Source organism: Crassostrea angulata, chromosome 10 (assembly GCF_025612915.1).
Source record: "Crassostrea angulata isolate pt1a10 chromosome 10, ASM2561291v2, whole genome shotgun sequence".
NCBI lineage: Eukaryota > Metazoa > Mollusca > Bivalvia > Ostreida > Ostreidae > Magallana > Magallana angulata.
This window is the reverse complement of record NC_069120.1, coordinates 29221574-29236153: the sequence shown is the minus strand read 5'-3', so window position 1 is coordinate 29236153 and position 14580 is coordinate 29221574. Positions and strand designations below refer to the sequence as shown.

Sequence of the window (14580 nt, the reverse complement as noted above, 5' to 3'; positions counted from 1 at the left end):
TTCCATTCCTAAAGCCAAGGTGGGCGCACCGGTGTAACCGTGAACCGGCAAAATTTGTGTGTCAAAGTCCAAACATTTTCGTTGACGCTTATCTGGTGACTGTATATCCGGAACATGGCTGCAAATTCAGGGTAGAGTGAACATTTTATACATTGCAACTTGCACATGATTTCAATTAATTTCATAGTGAAATGTTGGCGTTGTCTTTCGCTTGTGCACATCACTACATGCTGTGCGTTTGGGCAAAAACTCGAAATGCCTCTGTCGTTCCTGGGAACCCTGACAATTTGCATTCCTCTTATTTTGTTTGTAAAAGAAAAAAATATTAAACTAGAAGTAAATTTAACTGTTAATTGAAATATTTTGCGAAATGTTAACCAAACTGTAGTATGTTCATACACATATATATTGTAGTGAAAACGCATTGTATTATTGTATGTGTATTGTTATGCATGACCTCTGACCCTGGTCCACCCCAACCTTACCTGGTCCAACCTACTGGAGCTCCAGTTTCGATTCTGCTATCTACCACACTACACCTGTTTACCTTGTTTTCATTATATATTGTGTCTATTGTCTGTTAATTGTCTGCCACATATTGTCAGGTAAGACACCAGATATTTGTACTATATGTTTTGTAGTTTCTCGGCTACACAACAATATATACATCATTTGAAAAACGAAGCAAAACTAAGTTTGTTTGAATTTCAACTGATGTACGGTAATGACTAAAGGCCTATTGATTATTTATTGTAGTTAAAATAGGACACATTTGTTTTATGGATGGTAGAGTGCCCTTCCTCCTTCCCCATGCCCCTCCCCCCAAGAATGTTGCATGTATTTAGCTAGCTACAGGTCTGTAGCTCCCGGTCTGAAAAAATTTGAATGAACGACCTGGGAGCTACAGTGCCTCCAATAGGAAAAAAATTCAATTTACGGCGCACATAAATGCACTAGTTTTAGACTGATTGATCTTATTCTCACAAAAATTCTGGGAAAACAGTACCATTAATATTTGCAAGCAATTTACTACTGATATCGTCACTTTACTTGCCTCTGACTTTCTCTTATTAAAACATGCTATCCGACCTTGGAAAATGAAGTTTATTAATTCACATTGAGATTGAGAGTCACCATTTTTACATGTAAGCAAACTGCACCACTTCACTTTACAGGGCTGCTGATGGTGTTTAAAAGAATATCAGAGGCAAGTGAAGTGACGATATCTGTAGCAAAATGTCCGAGGAATTTTTTGGAATCAAACATTTGTACAGAATGTGTTCTGAAATGAGATTAATCAGTCCAAAACTAGCGCATTTTTTAGCTCACCGAGACGAAGTCAAGGGGAGCTTATGCTATACCCTCGGCGTCGGCGTCGGCGTCGGCGTCGGCGTCCGGACCTGGTTAAAGTTTTTGTTGCATGTCCTGTATCTAAGCTATTACTTGTCCTATCTTCACCAAACTTGCATGGATGATGCATCTGGACCTACTTATGGACTTGAAAGACTAGGATGCTGAATCTGAGTCCTAAATTTCAGATGCTGGAGGAGGTTAAGGTTGTTGGACCAGGTTAAAGTTTTTGTTGCAGGTGCCCTTTGATAGCAATATCTAAGTTACTGCAGGTCCGTACTTCACCAAACTTGCATGGATGGTGTGTCTTATGATACTGATGCACCAGACAGGCTTGAGTGTTGAATCTGAGCTATAGGTTTCGGATGCTGGAGGAGGTTAAGGTTTTTGGAGCAGGTTAAAGTTTTTGTTGCAGGTACCCTTTGATAGCAATATCTAAGTTACTGCTGGTCCGTACTTCACCAAACTTGCATGGATGGTGTGTCTTATGATACTGATGCACCAGGCAGGCTTGGGTGCTGAATCTGAGCTATAGGTTACAGATGCTGAAGGAGGTTAAGGTTTTTAGAGCTGGTTAAAGTTTTTGTTGCAGGTGCCCTCTGATGATGATATCTTAGTTACTACTGGTCCTAACTTCACCAGACTGCTATGGATGGTGCGTCTTATGATACTGATGCACCAGACAGGCTTGAATGCTGAATCTGAGCCATAGGTTTCGGATGCTGGAGGAGGTTAAGGTTTTTAGAGCTGGGTAAAGTTTTTGAAACAGGTGCCCTCTGATGATTATATCTTAGTTATTGCTTGTCCTAACTTCACCAGACTTCAATGGATGGTGCGTCTTATGATACTGATGCACCTGACAGGCTTGAATGCTGAGTCTGAGCCATAGGTTTCAGATGCTGGATATGGTTAAGTTTTTTGGAACAGGTCACATGTTTAATAGATGATAGTACTATTTCAACTTGCATAGTTGACTAAACTGTAATATGAATGAATCACAGAGGAAGCTTCAGATGCAGAGCTTGATCTCCATTATCAAGGATGCTAAAAAATATATCTTAGTTATTACAGGTCCTAACTTCACCAAACTTGAATGGATGGTGTGTCTTATGATACAGATGCACCTGACAGGCATGGATGTTGAATCTAAGCCATAGGTTGCGGATGCTGGAGCAGGTTAAGTTTTAATTGCTAGTGCCCTCTGATGATGTTATCTTAGTTATTACTGGTCTGAACTTCACCAAACTTGCATGGAGATGCGTCTTATGTATACTGATGCACCTGACAGGCTTGAATGCTGAATCTGAGTTAAAGGTTTCGGATGCTGGATGAGGTTTAGATTTTTTTGAACAGGTCACATGTTTTATAGATGATAGCTTGCATAGTTGATTTAACTATATTATAAATGAAACGCAGAGGTTGCTTCAGATGCAGAGCCTGATCTCCATTATCAAGGATGCTAAAGAAATCTCCTACCTCACTTAAACCTGCTTGATAGAAAGATGAGGTTGTTGTTAAATAATATAACATGATTCCTATGATAAAGTATTGTATGATATGAAACACTTTTGTTTAATATGATACAATATAATATCATATGTTATATTGTAAAAACTTATATAATGTGATATGATATTGTATCAATTTTTTTGATATTTTATGATATGATATTGTATCATGATACTGTTTTGTATAGTATTGTATATTATGATACAATATTATATTGTATCATACGATATTGTATAATATGATATTTGATTCTGTAATTTACAATTATATCACACGAAACTGTATTATATCATATTGTAATATTATATATTATCGTATCATACGATATTGTATAATATGATATTGGTTTATTTGATATATTATTGTATCATATGATACAATATGTATGTATGATATTGTATTATATAATATTGTATTATATAATATTTTACTTTATCACATAATATTGTATCATTTGATATGATACAATGTTATATCAAATTATATTGTATCATATAATACAATATCATATTATGTATCAAATATTATACATATTATATAAATATCATACAATACAATATATCATACTATATTATACAATATAATATCATATGTTTCAATGTTATGATGTATTATGTAATATGATATTGTATCATATAATACAATATTGTATTATATATAATAATGTTGTATTATGTGATCAAATACAATAAGGTTTAACACAATACAATGTAATTTCATATTTACAATATCATCTTTGTTTATTGCAGTATTTTATTGTATTATATGATATATATTGTTAGTATGATAGGATGCAATATTTAATTTTATATTATTATATTGATTAATATATGAACATATGATTATCATACAATTTTTTAACAGATGATATATGATTTTGTGTCAAAACAGAATCCATGAATATCCAAGATCATAAAGTATGATTTTCATACAATATGATAAAGGTGGTCTCATAGGGGTGATGCCTCGTCTCGGTGAGCTTTGTAATCTGTGATTACCTATGTTTTTTACCTGTAGCTAGTATTTAGCTTACAGTAGTTTCAATGACACTTAACCAAAAAAATTTATTAACCTTTTTCAAAGACTTGCAAGTTTTTAAAGTGATTGAGGTACATTTAATTGTTTTGTTATTTTTAAGAAGAGTTAATTGATATAAATTATATTTTTGGCCTATTTATTTGCACTCACTGGTAGTATATGACGTCAGAAGTGACGCTCTTTTTAAGATTCAATCAAAATTTGACATTTTTTTAATCTTTCTTCAAATGGGAAATATAAAGCGATGCTTCGAAGAAGAACAAACTTTTTGTCACTTACAAGTACTGGATAGATACATCTTTGGTGAAAATATTTTGGTTGTTCAAGCAATATCACTCCATGTTTTCTGCAAGGAAAACTGCATGAAAACAAGCCGTTTTATGCTAAAATGTGAAAATGGCGGGAAAAGATAAACTTTATGATGTCATATTTTTAAACTGGGGGCATTTAAAACAAAACGATTTAATTTTAGGCTCAAACCATATACAGTCCTTTCAAAGATAAATATGGGTGGTATCGATCAACTGTGTCATACTCTCCTGTCCTTGACCTGTCTATAATGACCTTGACTTAAATATTTCCTAATTTGCATGACCTCATCCTCCGAAGAAAAAAACTGTTCAATACGCTATTCACCAAAACTTATTTATTGATACAAATTATTGAGAAAAAAAACCCCCATATTTTATTTTTATCTTCGACCTATGCAAAGATGCATTATAATTTACCGGTATGTTTTCATGATGTGGAATACAATGGTAAGAATTTTGAAGCTAGGTTACTATTAGCTTGATTTTAATAAAAGGCTTAAATGTTAGTTGACTATGTTTGTAGAAGTAAATAGCTATTTCTGCAACAATTTTCATCAATTGATATTGACTGCATTATTTTGCAGGATACCAAACACAGGGTAATGTCATTATTCATTTTCCCTTTTAATCAGATCCCTATCATGTGTGTATTATAGTCATCATACCCCCAAAACAAACTGTACAAGTTTAATCAATAGATTACTTCAGGTAACCCAAGTCAACTATTACTCAGAAAACATGGATCACATAGAATGAAAAAAATCCAGACCGTCACAATGTAGAATTTGACCTTTTGAAGACTACCGTTTAAATTGTTTAAAATCAACTTATTGATAAGAACTGGAAATATGAAGGTTGTACCTCTTTTTGCAAGAAGCCAAAATAGTTGCTTAGCTAGAGCACATAATTGAGACGCAGCTTCATGCCAAACCAAAATCATTTAATAAGGTGGAATAACACATCATCACAAAATGGCTGACCTCTGATCGAAACGATAATGATAAGTATTAATAGGATTTTTGACTACAACATGTACCTTACTATAAAGCCGAGTGAATAAAGTGTCGGGCTTGTGATCCGTACATCCTGAGTTCGAATCCCACAGTGGCTTTTGTTTTAACTTACTGAATCGAATATTTTAGATATTCATTTTTTATCCCCAAACTGCAAATTTTTCGCTTATTTGACATGTGTACAGTTTATTTATCATTATATCTTTCATAATAAAATAACTTGCAATTAATTTGAGTGACTTTTTCCAGGCGTGTTATTCCACCTTAAGAATCTTAATATTGCAGGCTGTTGGCAGGGAAGACCATATTCATCACTGGAGCAAGCAGAGGCATTGGGAAGGCCATTGCGCTGAAGGCAGCAAAGGATGGGGCCAACATCATCATAGCAGCCAAGACCACCACACCTCACCCCAAACTCCCAGGGACCATTTACACTGCTGCCAAAGAAGGTAAGGTCCACTCCTGTGAAGGGTGAATGCTGTGTATCATTTCGTAGTTTTCAAGAGAACTTTTGCACTGTATGCAACATCATGCATTGTCAATTTTATTTGAATAAAGAACTTTATAGGCTTATAGCTATCTATTATTATGATTTTAATGAGAAAAAAATGATACGTATATTTGATCCATATATTCATATATACATGTATCTATTACGGCAAATACAATTTTATTAGTTTGATGATTATTGCTCATGTGGATACCGGGGTCAACAAAATTAATATACTGAATCAGATGAATTCTCGCAAAGTGATCGTGATCATTAAATGTGAAAGGTTTTATTCCTTTACATGTAGTTCTGTGCTTTAGTGTACCTTACTGTTACAGTAATGAATATTACTATTTGATAGCTTTTTACCTAGCTTGAAGAGGGATATAAATTTTTATGCATTTACATTCTGCACGTATTCTGGGGTTATTTAACTTACATGTATTTTGTTTTTAAAAGTGTTTTTTACACCACAATTTCAAATAAATTTTTGATGCAATTTCTTGATTGATCAAATTTAGTTGAGGATGCAGGGGGAAAATGCCTGGCCTGTGCTGTGGATATCAGGAATGATGGGGCCATCCAGTCGGCCATGAGGGAAGCAGCGGACAAGTTTGGGGGAATAGATATCCTGATCAACAATGCCAGTGCCATCAGCTTGACCGGGACAGCTGCTACAGACCCCAAGAGATTCGATCTCATGATGGGAATCAATGCTAGAGGCACATACATGTGGTCAGATTTATTTCTTGTTCTTCATTTTAATATGTATTTTAATAAATTCCACTTCATCTGCTTAATTTAAAATTGATAATAAGAATTGACATGGTATTTCAGCTCTAAGTTTGCCCTGCCCTATCTGCAGAAGTCCAGCAACCCACACATCCTTAACATCAGCCCCCCACTCAATATGAATCCAAGATGGTTCAAGGACCACGTAGGTCAGTGATGACAATAAAATCAGGGTAGTTCAACATATTAGTATTTAATGTCATATTTCTTCTTACTATGAATTCTTGGATAAATCGAGGCGAATTGTTCAAGCTTTTAATAATAATATCATTACATCTTCTTTCCAGCTTACACAATGGCCAAATATGGGATGTCCATGTGCGTGTTGGGGATGTCGGAGGAGTTTAAACCTTTGTCGATTGCAGTGAATGCTCTCTGGCCCCGTACTGGTGAGTTAAACAAGCTCTCATTAGGATCTGTTATATCAAAGAGTTGCTAAATATGCAGAATTCATGCTCTCTGAAACAGAACTGTTTTTTAAAGAGAAAAATAACTGTTACTGTATCAGAAAACATACCGGTACTTGTATGTACACATGTACCTGTATCCTAAAATATGACTTTAGAATTCAACAGTATAAATGTCAATTGGGTTGAGAAGATTTTGAAACAAGTCATACACTAACATAAGGCAACCTAGGTTTTTTATGCAATTTTTCAACCAATCACTGTAGAACTAATTCATTGAATGTTGGCCAGAAAAGTATGTTATATCATGATGGTATAAAACTTATTAACCATTATGATATATAGCTAGTGCTGGGTTACATGTAGTTTTCAGGGAAACTGTAATCTACAGTAAAACTGTTCACAGCTCTTGTTTATATGTTGTCATTTTTTCTATCAAATTTTTGTAGCAATTTACACTGCTGCCATGGAGATGTTAGGGGGAGGATCAGAGGTTGCTAATCAGTGCAGAAAGCCTGAGATAATGAGCGACGCTGCTTATGTGATGCTGACAAGAAAGAGCTCGGAATACACAGGGAACTTCGCCATTGATGACGAAGTTCTGACCAGTGCAGGAGTTACTGACCTTGATCAGTACGCCTGGGTCCAAGGTAAAATATTAGAGATGTACTGCTCTAAATTTCTATGAATCTTATTGTTTGATAAATTAGATTGAGGAATTCTATTATTCTACCTTGGAAGAAACAATATCCATAAACGTTAATTAATTGTCTTTTTTTTTTTAAGCAAGAGAGTTGTTAGTTTTATGAAGAAAGTGTCATTCTAGGATTGTAACCAAATTTATTCATTGTTAATTGTTAATTGGTAATATAATTTAAATTTAAAAGTGAGGAAAATAATCTACATTAAAGGTTTTACCAGTAGATTGTTTCATTCAGTCTTAAAACAATTTGACTATCCCTGAATCCTCTTTCCCAGCACATTTCACATCCTACAGTTTTTTCTGTTGCAGGTAGTACCTTGCTCCCTGATTTCTTCCTGGATGGTGAAGATCCACACAAAATCCGACAACAGATGGAAGAGAAGGGGGGCACCCCAGCCTTTGGTGGTGGATCCAAGTCTGCTGCAGGAGGACCAGCACAGACATTCAGTGCTATAGAGGGTCTCCTGAGTGAAGATCTTGTGTCTTCCATGAACGGGGTCTTTCAATTCAATTTAACAGGTAAAAATCATTGTATTTAATCATTTGAAAGGAATTTAATCATTTATTGATGTTTTTGGTATCTGAAAGCAGTAAGCGAATAGTTTTTAATTCACAGAGAGAATCTTTTAATGCATGCAAGCAGTTATTTTAAAACTTATTTCTAATTTTCTAGGTCCAGAAGAAGGTGTATGGTTCATTGACCTTAAAACTGGGTCAGGAAAATTAGGTCAGGGAGAGGCCCCAGGGGGAGCGAACTGCACAATGACCCTGGACAGTGAGGATTTTGTAAAGATGTTCAAAGGAGAATTGAAAGCAGTGTCGGCTTTCATGTCTGGGAAGTTAAAGATTCAAGGCGATATGGGACTGGCCATGAAGTTAGAGAAACTGATGAACAAAATGGACAGATCTAAATTATAGAGTTGTGTTGATAGGTTTTGTAGTGCTTAGGTAGTTGATTTATTTTATGTTTCACAAAAATTTTGTATATTGGATGATGCTTATCATTTTGCATGTACCAGTATTACTTCATTATACACAATATTGTTGGAAGTTGAATCATTTTACGACTGTGATAAATCTAAAAGAGATTTGAAATGCAGGGAATGATATTACATCATGATAATAAATAAATCTATTAAACAGCCAGTAGAATTTGTATTTTTTAACCGGGTTTTCCAATGAAAAAATCTGGTTATTAAAATGGTGAAAATGGTGGGCTGGCGGCTGCCAAAAGGTTACCCTCATTGTACGGATAACTCCTCCTACAGTTTTCAAGATAGGAAGTTGTTTTTTTGCAGATCAATTGTACATATATCAGAGGTGTGCATATTGCTAGGATTTTGATTTCCGATAATTATGAAAAAAAATACCAGCTTTTGAACTTAGTCTTTTTTTGGCAAAATATTGCATATAGGGTACTCCATTTCACTGGATACGGGTTGACATGGATTATGGATACAGTTCACATAAAAGAAAACCCGGTTTGCTGTCACATTGACAGCTTTTCACTTGTTTATTGCATAAGCTAGGCATGTATGCATTCTGATAGATTTTCTTTTCGTTTAATAAAATGCAGACTTTGGAAACTCATACTTACAAACTTGTACGGTTCAGGTATGGCATAGAAATCAGTCCCAGCTTTAAACACTAGTAATAATAATGTTGACTTTAATGATTGTCATTCTTCAAGCGTGCTAAACATAATGGTGATAGTTTGCATAAATTCCGTTGTCAACAACATTAGTTATCCAAGTTTCGAAATCTTAATTTTTCAATGAGTTTATGCTTGATTGTCTAATCAGAAAGATATATCAAATTATGATAATTATGTTGTTAATTTCAGTACAAGAAGATACATGATTTTGAAATCTATCAAAGGTTGTCTGCCACTAAACAACCCCAAACCGACTTGGCCCAAAATATAACATCTAATAGCTTTTTATCTACCAAAATTTTAATCTTATTTTCCATTTGTATAGCATCAAAGTTACAAAACTAAGAATTCCCATATAGGAAATGAGTATGGTCATGCTTTGTGCTGTGGACAATTGTAAAGTATCTATGCTCAGATTCACGAGTCCTGTTAAGACATTGGCCAACAAGAAGTACAGAAGTCCATTATAGTTCACAGCGGACAGTAGGCATACATCTTCTGGAAAAAAAAGATAAAAAAAACATCATTTTGAACTTAACATTTTAAGTAGATCAATATACATTTATATATATTGTGAATTATACCTTCAGTTTTTCAATTTCTTGAATAATACTGGTACATGTACTTCAAAAAACATTTATAAATTGAGTTTTACCATGGAAAGCCTTACACAATTCAACTATTTTTGTGATATTCTACATGCCAAAGACTTTGTTTTGCAGATACAGTGTAAATGTAATGCCCCCCCCCCCCCCAGTCTTTCCATACATTCTGTATACAAGGGGAGTTAATAAGAAAAAAATGTATATACATGTTCAATAACATATTATATTTTTGTATTAAAGAATACATAAAAATGTTTTATTCATATACAAACCTTCTTTTTTCTTGGCAAATATGAATGACTGGTTGTGGCTAAATAGATCTATCAGCAAAAGCAAAAAGAGGAGGAAAACTGACAAGGCCAGCTAGAAAATAAAAACAATATATTAAATACACCCAGGCACAGGTTTTTATTTTTAGATATTAAAAAGATGCATGTACTAGCTGGTAAAAAAAATGACCAAAAATTTATAAATTGGCATACTGATCAAAATTTATAATTTGTGAAATAAATTTTTCTTCCCCAAAGTTCAAATACTGAATCATAAAATAATAAACCAGATTTTAAGATTTTATAGCATTTACAGGTATGTAAATGATGACATAAAAGTACTTACTATCCAAACTATGTAGGATAGATTGGCAAATCGTCTAGACACTTGTTGTACATGAGTTTCTGACCACATCATGGTACACCATAAAACAGCCTGTAACAAACCCAGCACTCCCAGAAAGGGAACCCAGTCACCTACTGTCTTCCTGGGAGGGGTACATAAAAATATCAGGTCAAAAATAACACACAAACATATACAAAAGTATAATAGTATGGTACATAAACAATTGGAATGGGCACATTTGTTCAAACAAAAAATAAATATTAAGTAAAAACATTGAAAATAGTATAGGTAAATAAATACTGAGCAGTTGTAATTTGTCTTTAATACATGAACATATACCTCTCTTTGTTGAAAATGTGTTTTCCAAGTTCTACAGCTAGAAAATACAAAGACAGGTAACCCAGACAGGACACGATGCCCTCTCTGTTGGAGTCGAAGAAGCGCACTCTCCCTCCCTGACCGTCTGCTCCAAGGACCAAGTACTCACTCAGGCCAAGTTTGGTGAGAAACAGTTGATAGGAGAGAATGAGTATAATGGCAGGTCCAGTGAGGTTAATGTTTCCAAGGATGGTCAAGAGAAGACTTGAGCAAATCTGCAAACAAAGATCTATTTGTTCTAAACACGTAGTTGTAATTGCACCTCCTAAATGGACGTACTACATAGAATCAGACATATTTTAGAATATGGTTAAAAATTCAAAATCAATTTTGTATATTATACCAAAACTAAGCATCAAATTAAAAAAATATATATATACAAAGAATATCATAAAAAAGTTAGTTTCTTTTTGAAAGTTTAGAAGTTATCAATATTAAAATCTCCACAAGTACGTTGACGCTATATATATATAAATCTGTTTTCTACAAGCTGAAAAAATTCTGGGATTATGATGTGTCAACATTTCTCGGATTCATTGCTAAAAACATTTAAGTCATACTAACAAGACCTTGGACTTAAGATAGTACTGATAGGTGTCAAGAAGGAATTTGAAACAGAACTGTCAATGTCAGTGTCGGTTATTTATAAGTCAATGGCAAGCTTATCAGTGCACACATGTTCAATTTAAATCCATCATTTTTAATTTGTTTTGAATGATGGTGAACTATTAATAATTCCATCAACCTGAGAACCATGGTCTTTGTAAAAAAGCACTGATAAAAGATTGTTTAAAAATTGTAGAGTCTATACATGTCTTGTGTTGCATTACCTTGACTGCTGAGACTGTGAAGAAGAAGTTCCAGTGGACTCCGTACTCCGTAACATGCTCCTGGTAGTTGACACCTTTGGTCGATACAACTCGGCCCAGACCCAGGACGATGAGTGGGAGTGATGACAGAAGAGAGCTGTAAAAAAATTCCACACAATAAGAAAACATTATTCAGAAATTACCTATAACCATAATGCATTCTAATACTAGTAAGAAATATGTTTATGAGAAAGTGTAAAATAAATTTACGAATTCAATATTCATAGTCATATATAAGTTTCTTCTAGAAAAATTATGAATTAGTATATCAAATGTTTGCCTTGTTATCTCCTCTTATTTAGAATCACTGATTGAGTTAAATGTTTTCCTCATCTTTTAAAAATAAGAAGATAGGAGTAGGATGTCTGTCATAGTATTAGTAGGAGAGGAAAATACTGTAGCCACACTCCTAGCAATCCCATGATAGTAAAAGAGCTTATTATCTCCCCTTGGTAGCAATGCTTAGTCTTGCTTTCCCCAGACTCTCGCTCTCAAGGCTTGACTCATACAAGTCTCGTGGGCGAGAGTCTGGGGAAAGCGAGACTAAGCAATGCCAAGATAGGATAGGAACATATTACATCCCCCTTGCTAGCAAAGCCATGATAGGAGAGGAGCATTTAATCTCCCCTTGCTAGCAATGCCATGATAGGATAGGAGCAAATTATATCTCCTAATTAGCAATGCCATGATAAAGGAGGAGCATATTATCTCCTCTGAACACAAATGTTATGATAAGGAAGAAGCATATTATCTCCCCTTGCTAGCAAGGCCATGGGAGAAGAGGAGCATATAATATCCCCTTTCTAGCAATGCCATTATAGGATAGGGGCATATTATCTACCCTAATTAGCAATGCCATGATAGGAGAGGAAAAATTTATCTCCCCTATTTTGAACAGTGTACATGAAAGGAAAGGAGCAGATTATCTCTCTTGGCTAGCAATGACATGATAGAATGGGAATAGATTGTTTCCTCTTGCTCACAATGCCATGATTGGAAATGAGCAGATTATTTCCCTTGGCTAGCAAGATGGGCCTTAGATGGTATATTTTAAAGTTTTATTGTGACTTGACCCTTTATATTTCCATGTACATGTATATTGTACAAGTGTCAGTATTCAAATAAAATATATTCTTTCCTACCTTTTTAGACTGCTGACTTTTTCTTTGTTACGAGACTCAGGAGACACAATTCCATTCGCTACTATAAACAGTCCTACACCAGTATCCATCAAACCAGTTCCAAAAGTCTCAGCTTTACAAAATCTTCTTGGAAACACATTAAAATCCACTGCTAAGATACATATGGCTGTACAAATTAAGGCATATGCTCTAAAATTACTGACAAACTCCAGCTTGTTGCCGAATTCTTGTCTCAATAAAGAAGCAGACGGTTTGGGAGCTGTCCTATTGAATTGGTGAGATATTATAAGTGAAATGACTGCCAAAGAGAGAAGAGTTACAATGACAATGGCTTTTGATTCGCTGAGAAATGTGACGGATGATAGGCCAGGGAGTACAAGGACAAGGAAATCCCCAAGCCAGTGAAACCTACAAATAAAATAAAACATACTTCAAGACTCCACAAAAAATAGTGCATATACATGTACATAGTAATTACTATGTTTTTTCGAGCGTAATCTGTAGGTCAGTATGTATAATGTTTACGAATATGGCAGACTGGGATAATTAACATCCAAATTATACATGTACTATAGCTGGTAATCATGGTAATAGCCTAATTGGGATTTCTCAGTAATATTCAAATAAGACATACATTTACAGAGCAAATGATTGAAATTTTTGTTTAGTTTGCAAAAAATCTGAAAAATTGTTGGTTTTCCTGGGAAATTTTTTTTTCATTGTACAAAATTTGACGTTTAGATATAAAGTCACATGCACCCCATGCCTAATTATTCATAGATTTTATATCTTTTTAATTATTTATTCCTTTTTTTGGTGGTGGGGAGGGGAGGAGGGGGTTGTCCATCATTTGGGCATTTGGTCAACATCTTTTAAGTTGGGATAAAATATCATTTAAAGGGACTTGCATGGACACTATTTGAGATCAAAAATTTTATTTTTATTTTTTATGTATTAAATGGTTTACTTGTGCATTTTAAATGATTGACCAAAATATTAAATGTTAAAGTCAAGTTACAAGCGAGATACAGAGGTAAGAATTGAAAGTAATGTAAACAAAGCTCGAGTCTTATAGTTGTTTACAAAAAAGTAATGTAGAATTTTACCATTTCTTAGACAAAATGACATGTAAAAAACAATTTAAACTAATTCAACATCTTCATAAATACTATTATCAACAAAAGAAAGTTACATTTGATTAAAACTTACACCAATACAACACATATGTAAAAATGACAATATTCGAGCTTTGTTTACAAAACAAAGAATTATGAACTCTGTATCTTGCTTATAACTTGATATTTGAGTTTCAAATTTTGACATAGTATTATAATCTTCTATATTTATCAGTTTATCATTGAAAATGGAAAAACAAAATTTGAAAATTTTAGTCAAATCGTGTCCAAGTCCCTTTAACCCCGTTAACATGCTGTACATGGTACATGTACAAAGTTACCACTGTTTTCTGTATCCTACACCCCCGGCATTGTGAAGCAACACACAGCATGCAATGCCCAAATAAATCAGTGTTATTTCTGCGGCTGGTGATCCTTGGTGTCCGCTTACAAACTGCTCTTTTAACTCTTTATACGATGTGTAGTTGATGTCCCCCATTACTTCCGTGGTTGTTTATATTTACAATCTAATCTTAGTCTTTTACACGCTTGAGGATGAAAAACGACCCTTTATAAAACGTGTAGAAGA

The 14580-nt window shown here is 34.2% G+C and overlaps 2 protein-coding genes across 4 annotated transcripts; one reads left to right on the top strand and one right to left on the bottom strand.

The window, feature by feature from the left end:
* Window positions 1–3: 3 nt before the first annotated feature.
* Window positions 4–8759, top strand: LOC128167254 (hydroxysteroid dehydrogenase-like protein 2). 2 transcript variants are annotated; one of them, XM_052832858.1, is made up of 9 exons: window positions 23–131; window positions 4793–4807; window positions 5507–5670; window positions 6233–6446; window positions 6549–6652; window positions 6791–6892; window positions 7360–7560; window positions 7923–8132; window positions 8287–8759. In XM_052832858.1, the coding sequence occupies exons 1-9, from the start codon at window positions 115–117 to the stop codon at window positions 8529–8531; spliced, it is 1272 nt and encodes a 423-aa protein (XP_052688818.1). In that variant the 5' UTR covers window positions 23–114; the 3' UTR covers window positions 8532–8759. The 2 variants fall into 2 exon arrangements, with proteins under 2 accessions (XP_052688819.1, XP_052688818.1); XM_052832859.1 differs by lacking the exon at window positions 4793–4807 and having other exon boundaries at window positions 4–131.
* A 786-nt stretch (window positions 8760–9545) lies between these two features.
* Window positions 9546–14573, bottom strand: LOC128168186 (phosphatidylinositol-glycan biosynthesis class W protein-like). Of its 2 annotated transcripts, none has more exons than XM_052834362.1 (7): window positions 14333–14573; window positions 12877–13284; window positions 11696–11831; window positions 10827–11080; window positions 10488–10629; window positions 10145–10235; window positions 9546–9762 (listed from the first exon to the last, which is right to left on the bottom strand). In XM_052834362.1, exons 1-7 carry the CDS (start codon window positions 14488–14490, stop codon window positions 9557–9559), a joined length of 1395 nt encoding a protein of 464 aa, XP_052690322.1. In that variant the 5' UTR covers window positions 14491–14573; the 3' UTR covers window positions 9546–9556. The 2 variants fall into 2 exon arrangements, with proteins under 2 accessions (XP_052690322.1, XP_052690321.1); XM_052834361.1 differs by having other exon boundaries at window positions 9546–9765; window positions 14333–14544.
* Window positions 14574–14580: the final 7 nt, after the last annotated feature.

Excerpts from the sequence above, each read along its gene's own strand:
- LOC128167254 (XM_052832858.1), top strand. Across the intron at positions 7,561-7,922 it reads TCAGTACGCCTGGGTCCAAG|GTAGTACCTTGCTCCCTGAT; the intron begins GTAAAATATTAG and ends TTTCTGTTGCAG. Across the intron at positions 8,133-8,286 it reads CTTTCAATTCAATTTAACAG|GTCCAGAAGAAGGTGTATGG; the intron begins GTAAAAATCATT and ends CTAATTTTCTAG.
- LOC128168186 (XM_052834361.1), bottom strand. The coding sequence starts at position 14,490 with ATGGGGGACATCAACTACACATCGTATAAAGAGTTAAAAGAGCAGTTT. Across the intron at positions 11,081-11,695 it reads TCACAGTCTCAGCAGTCAAG|ATTTGCTCAAGTCTTCTCTT; the intron begins GTAATGCAACAC and ends CTTTGTTTGCAG. Across the intron at positions 10,630-10,826 it reads CACATTTTCAACAAAGAGAG|GAAGACAGTAGGTGACTGGG; the intron begins GTATATGTTCAT and ends TACCCCTCCCAG.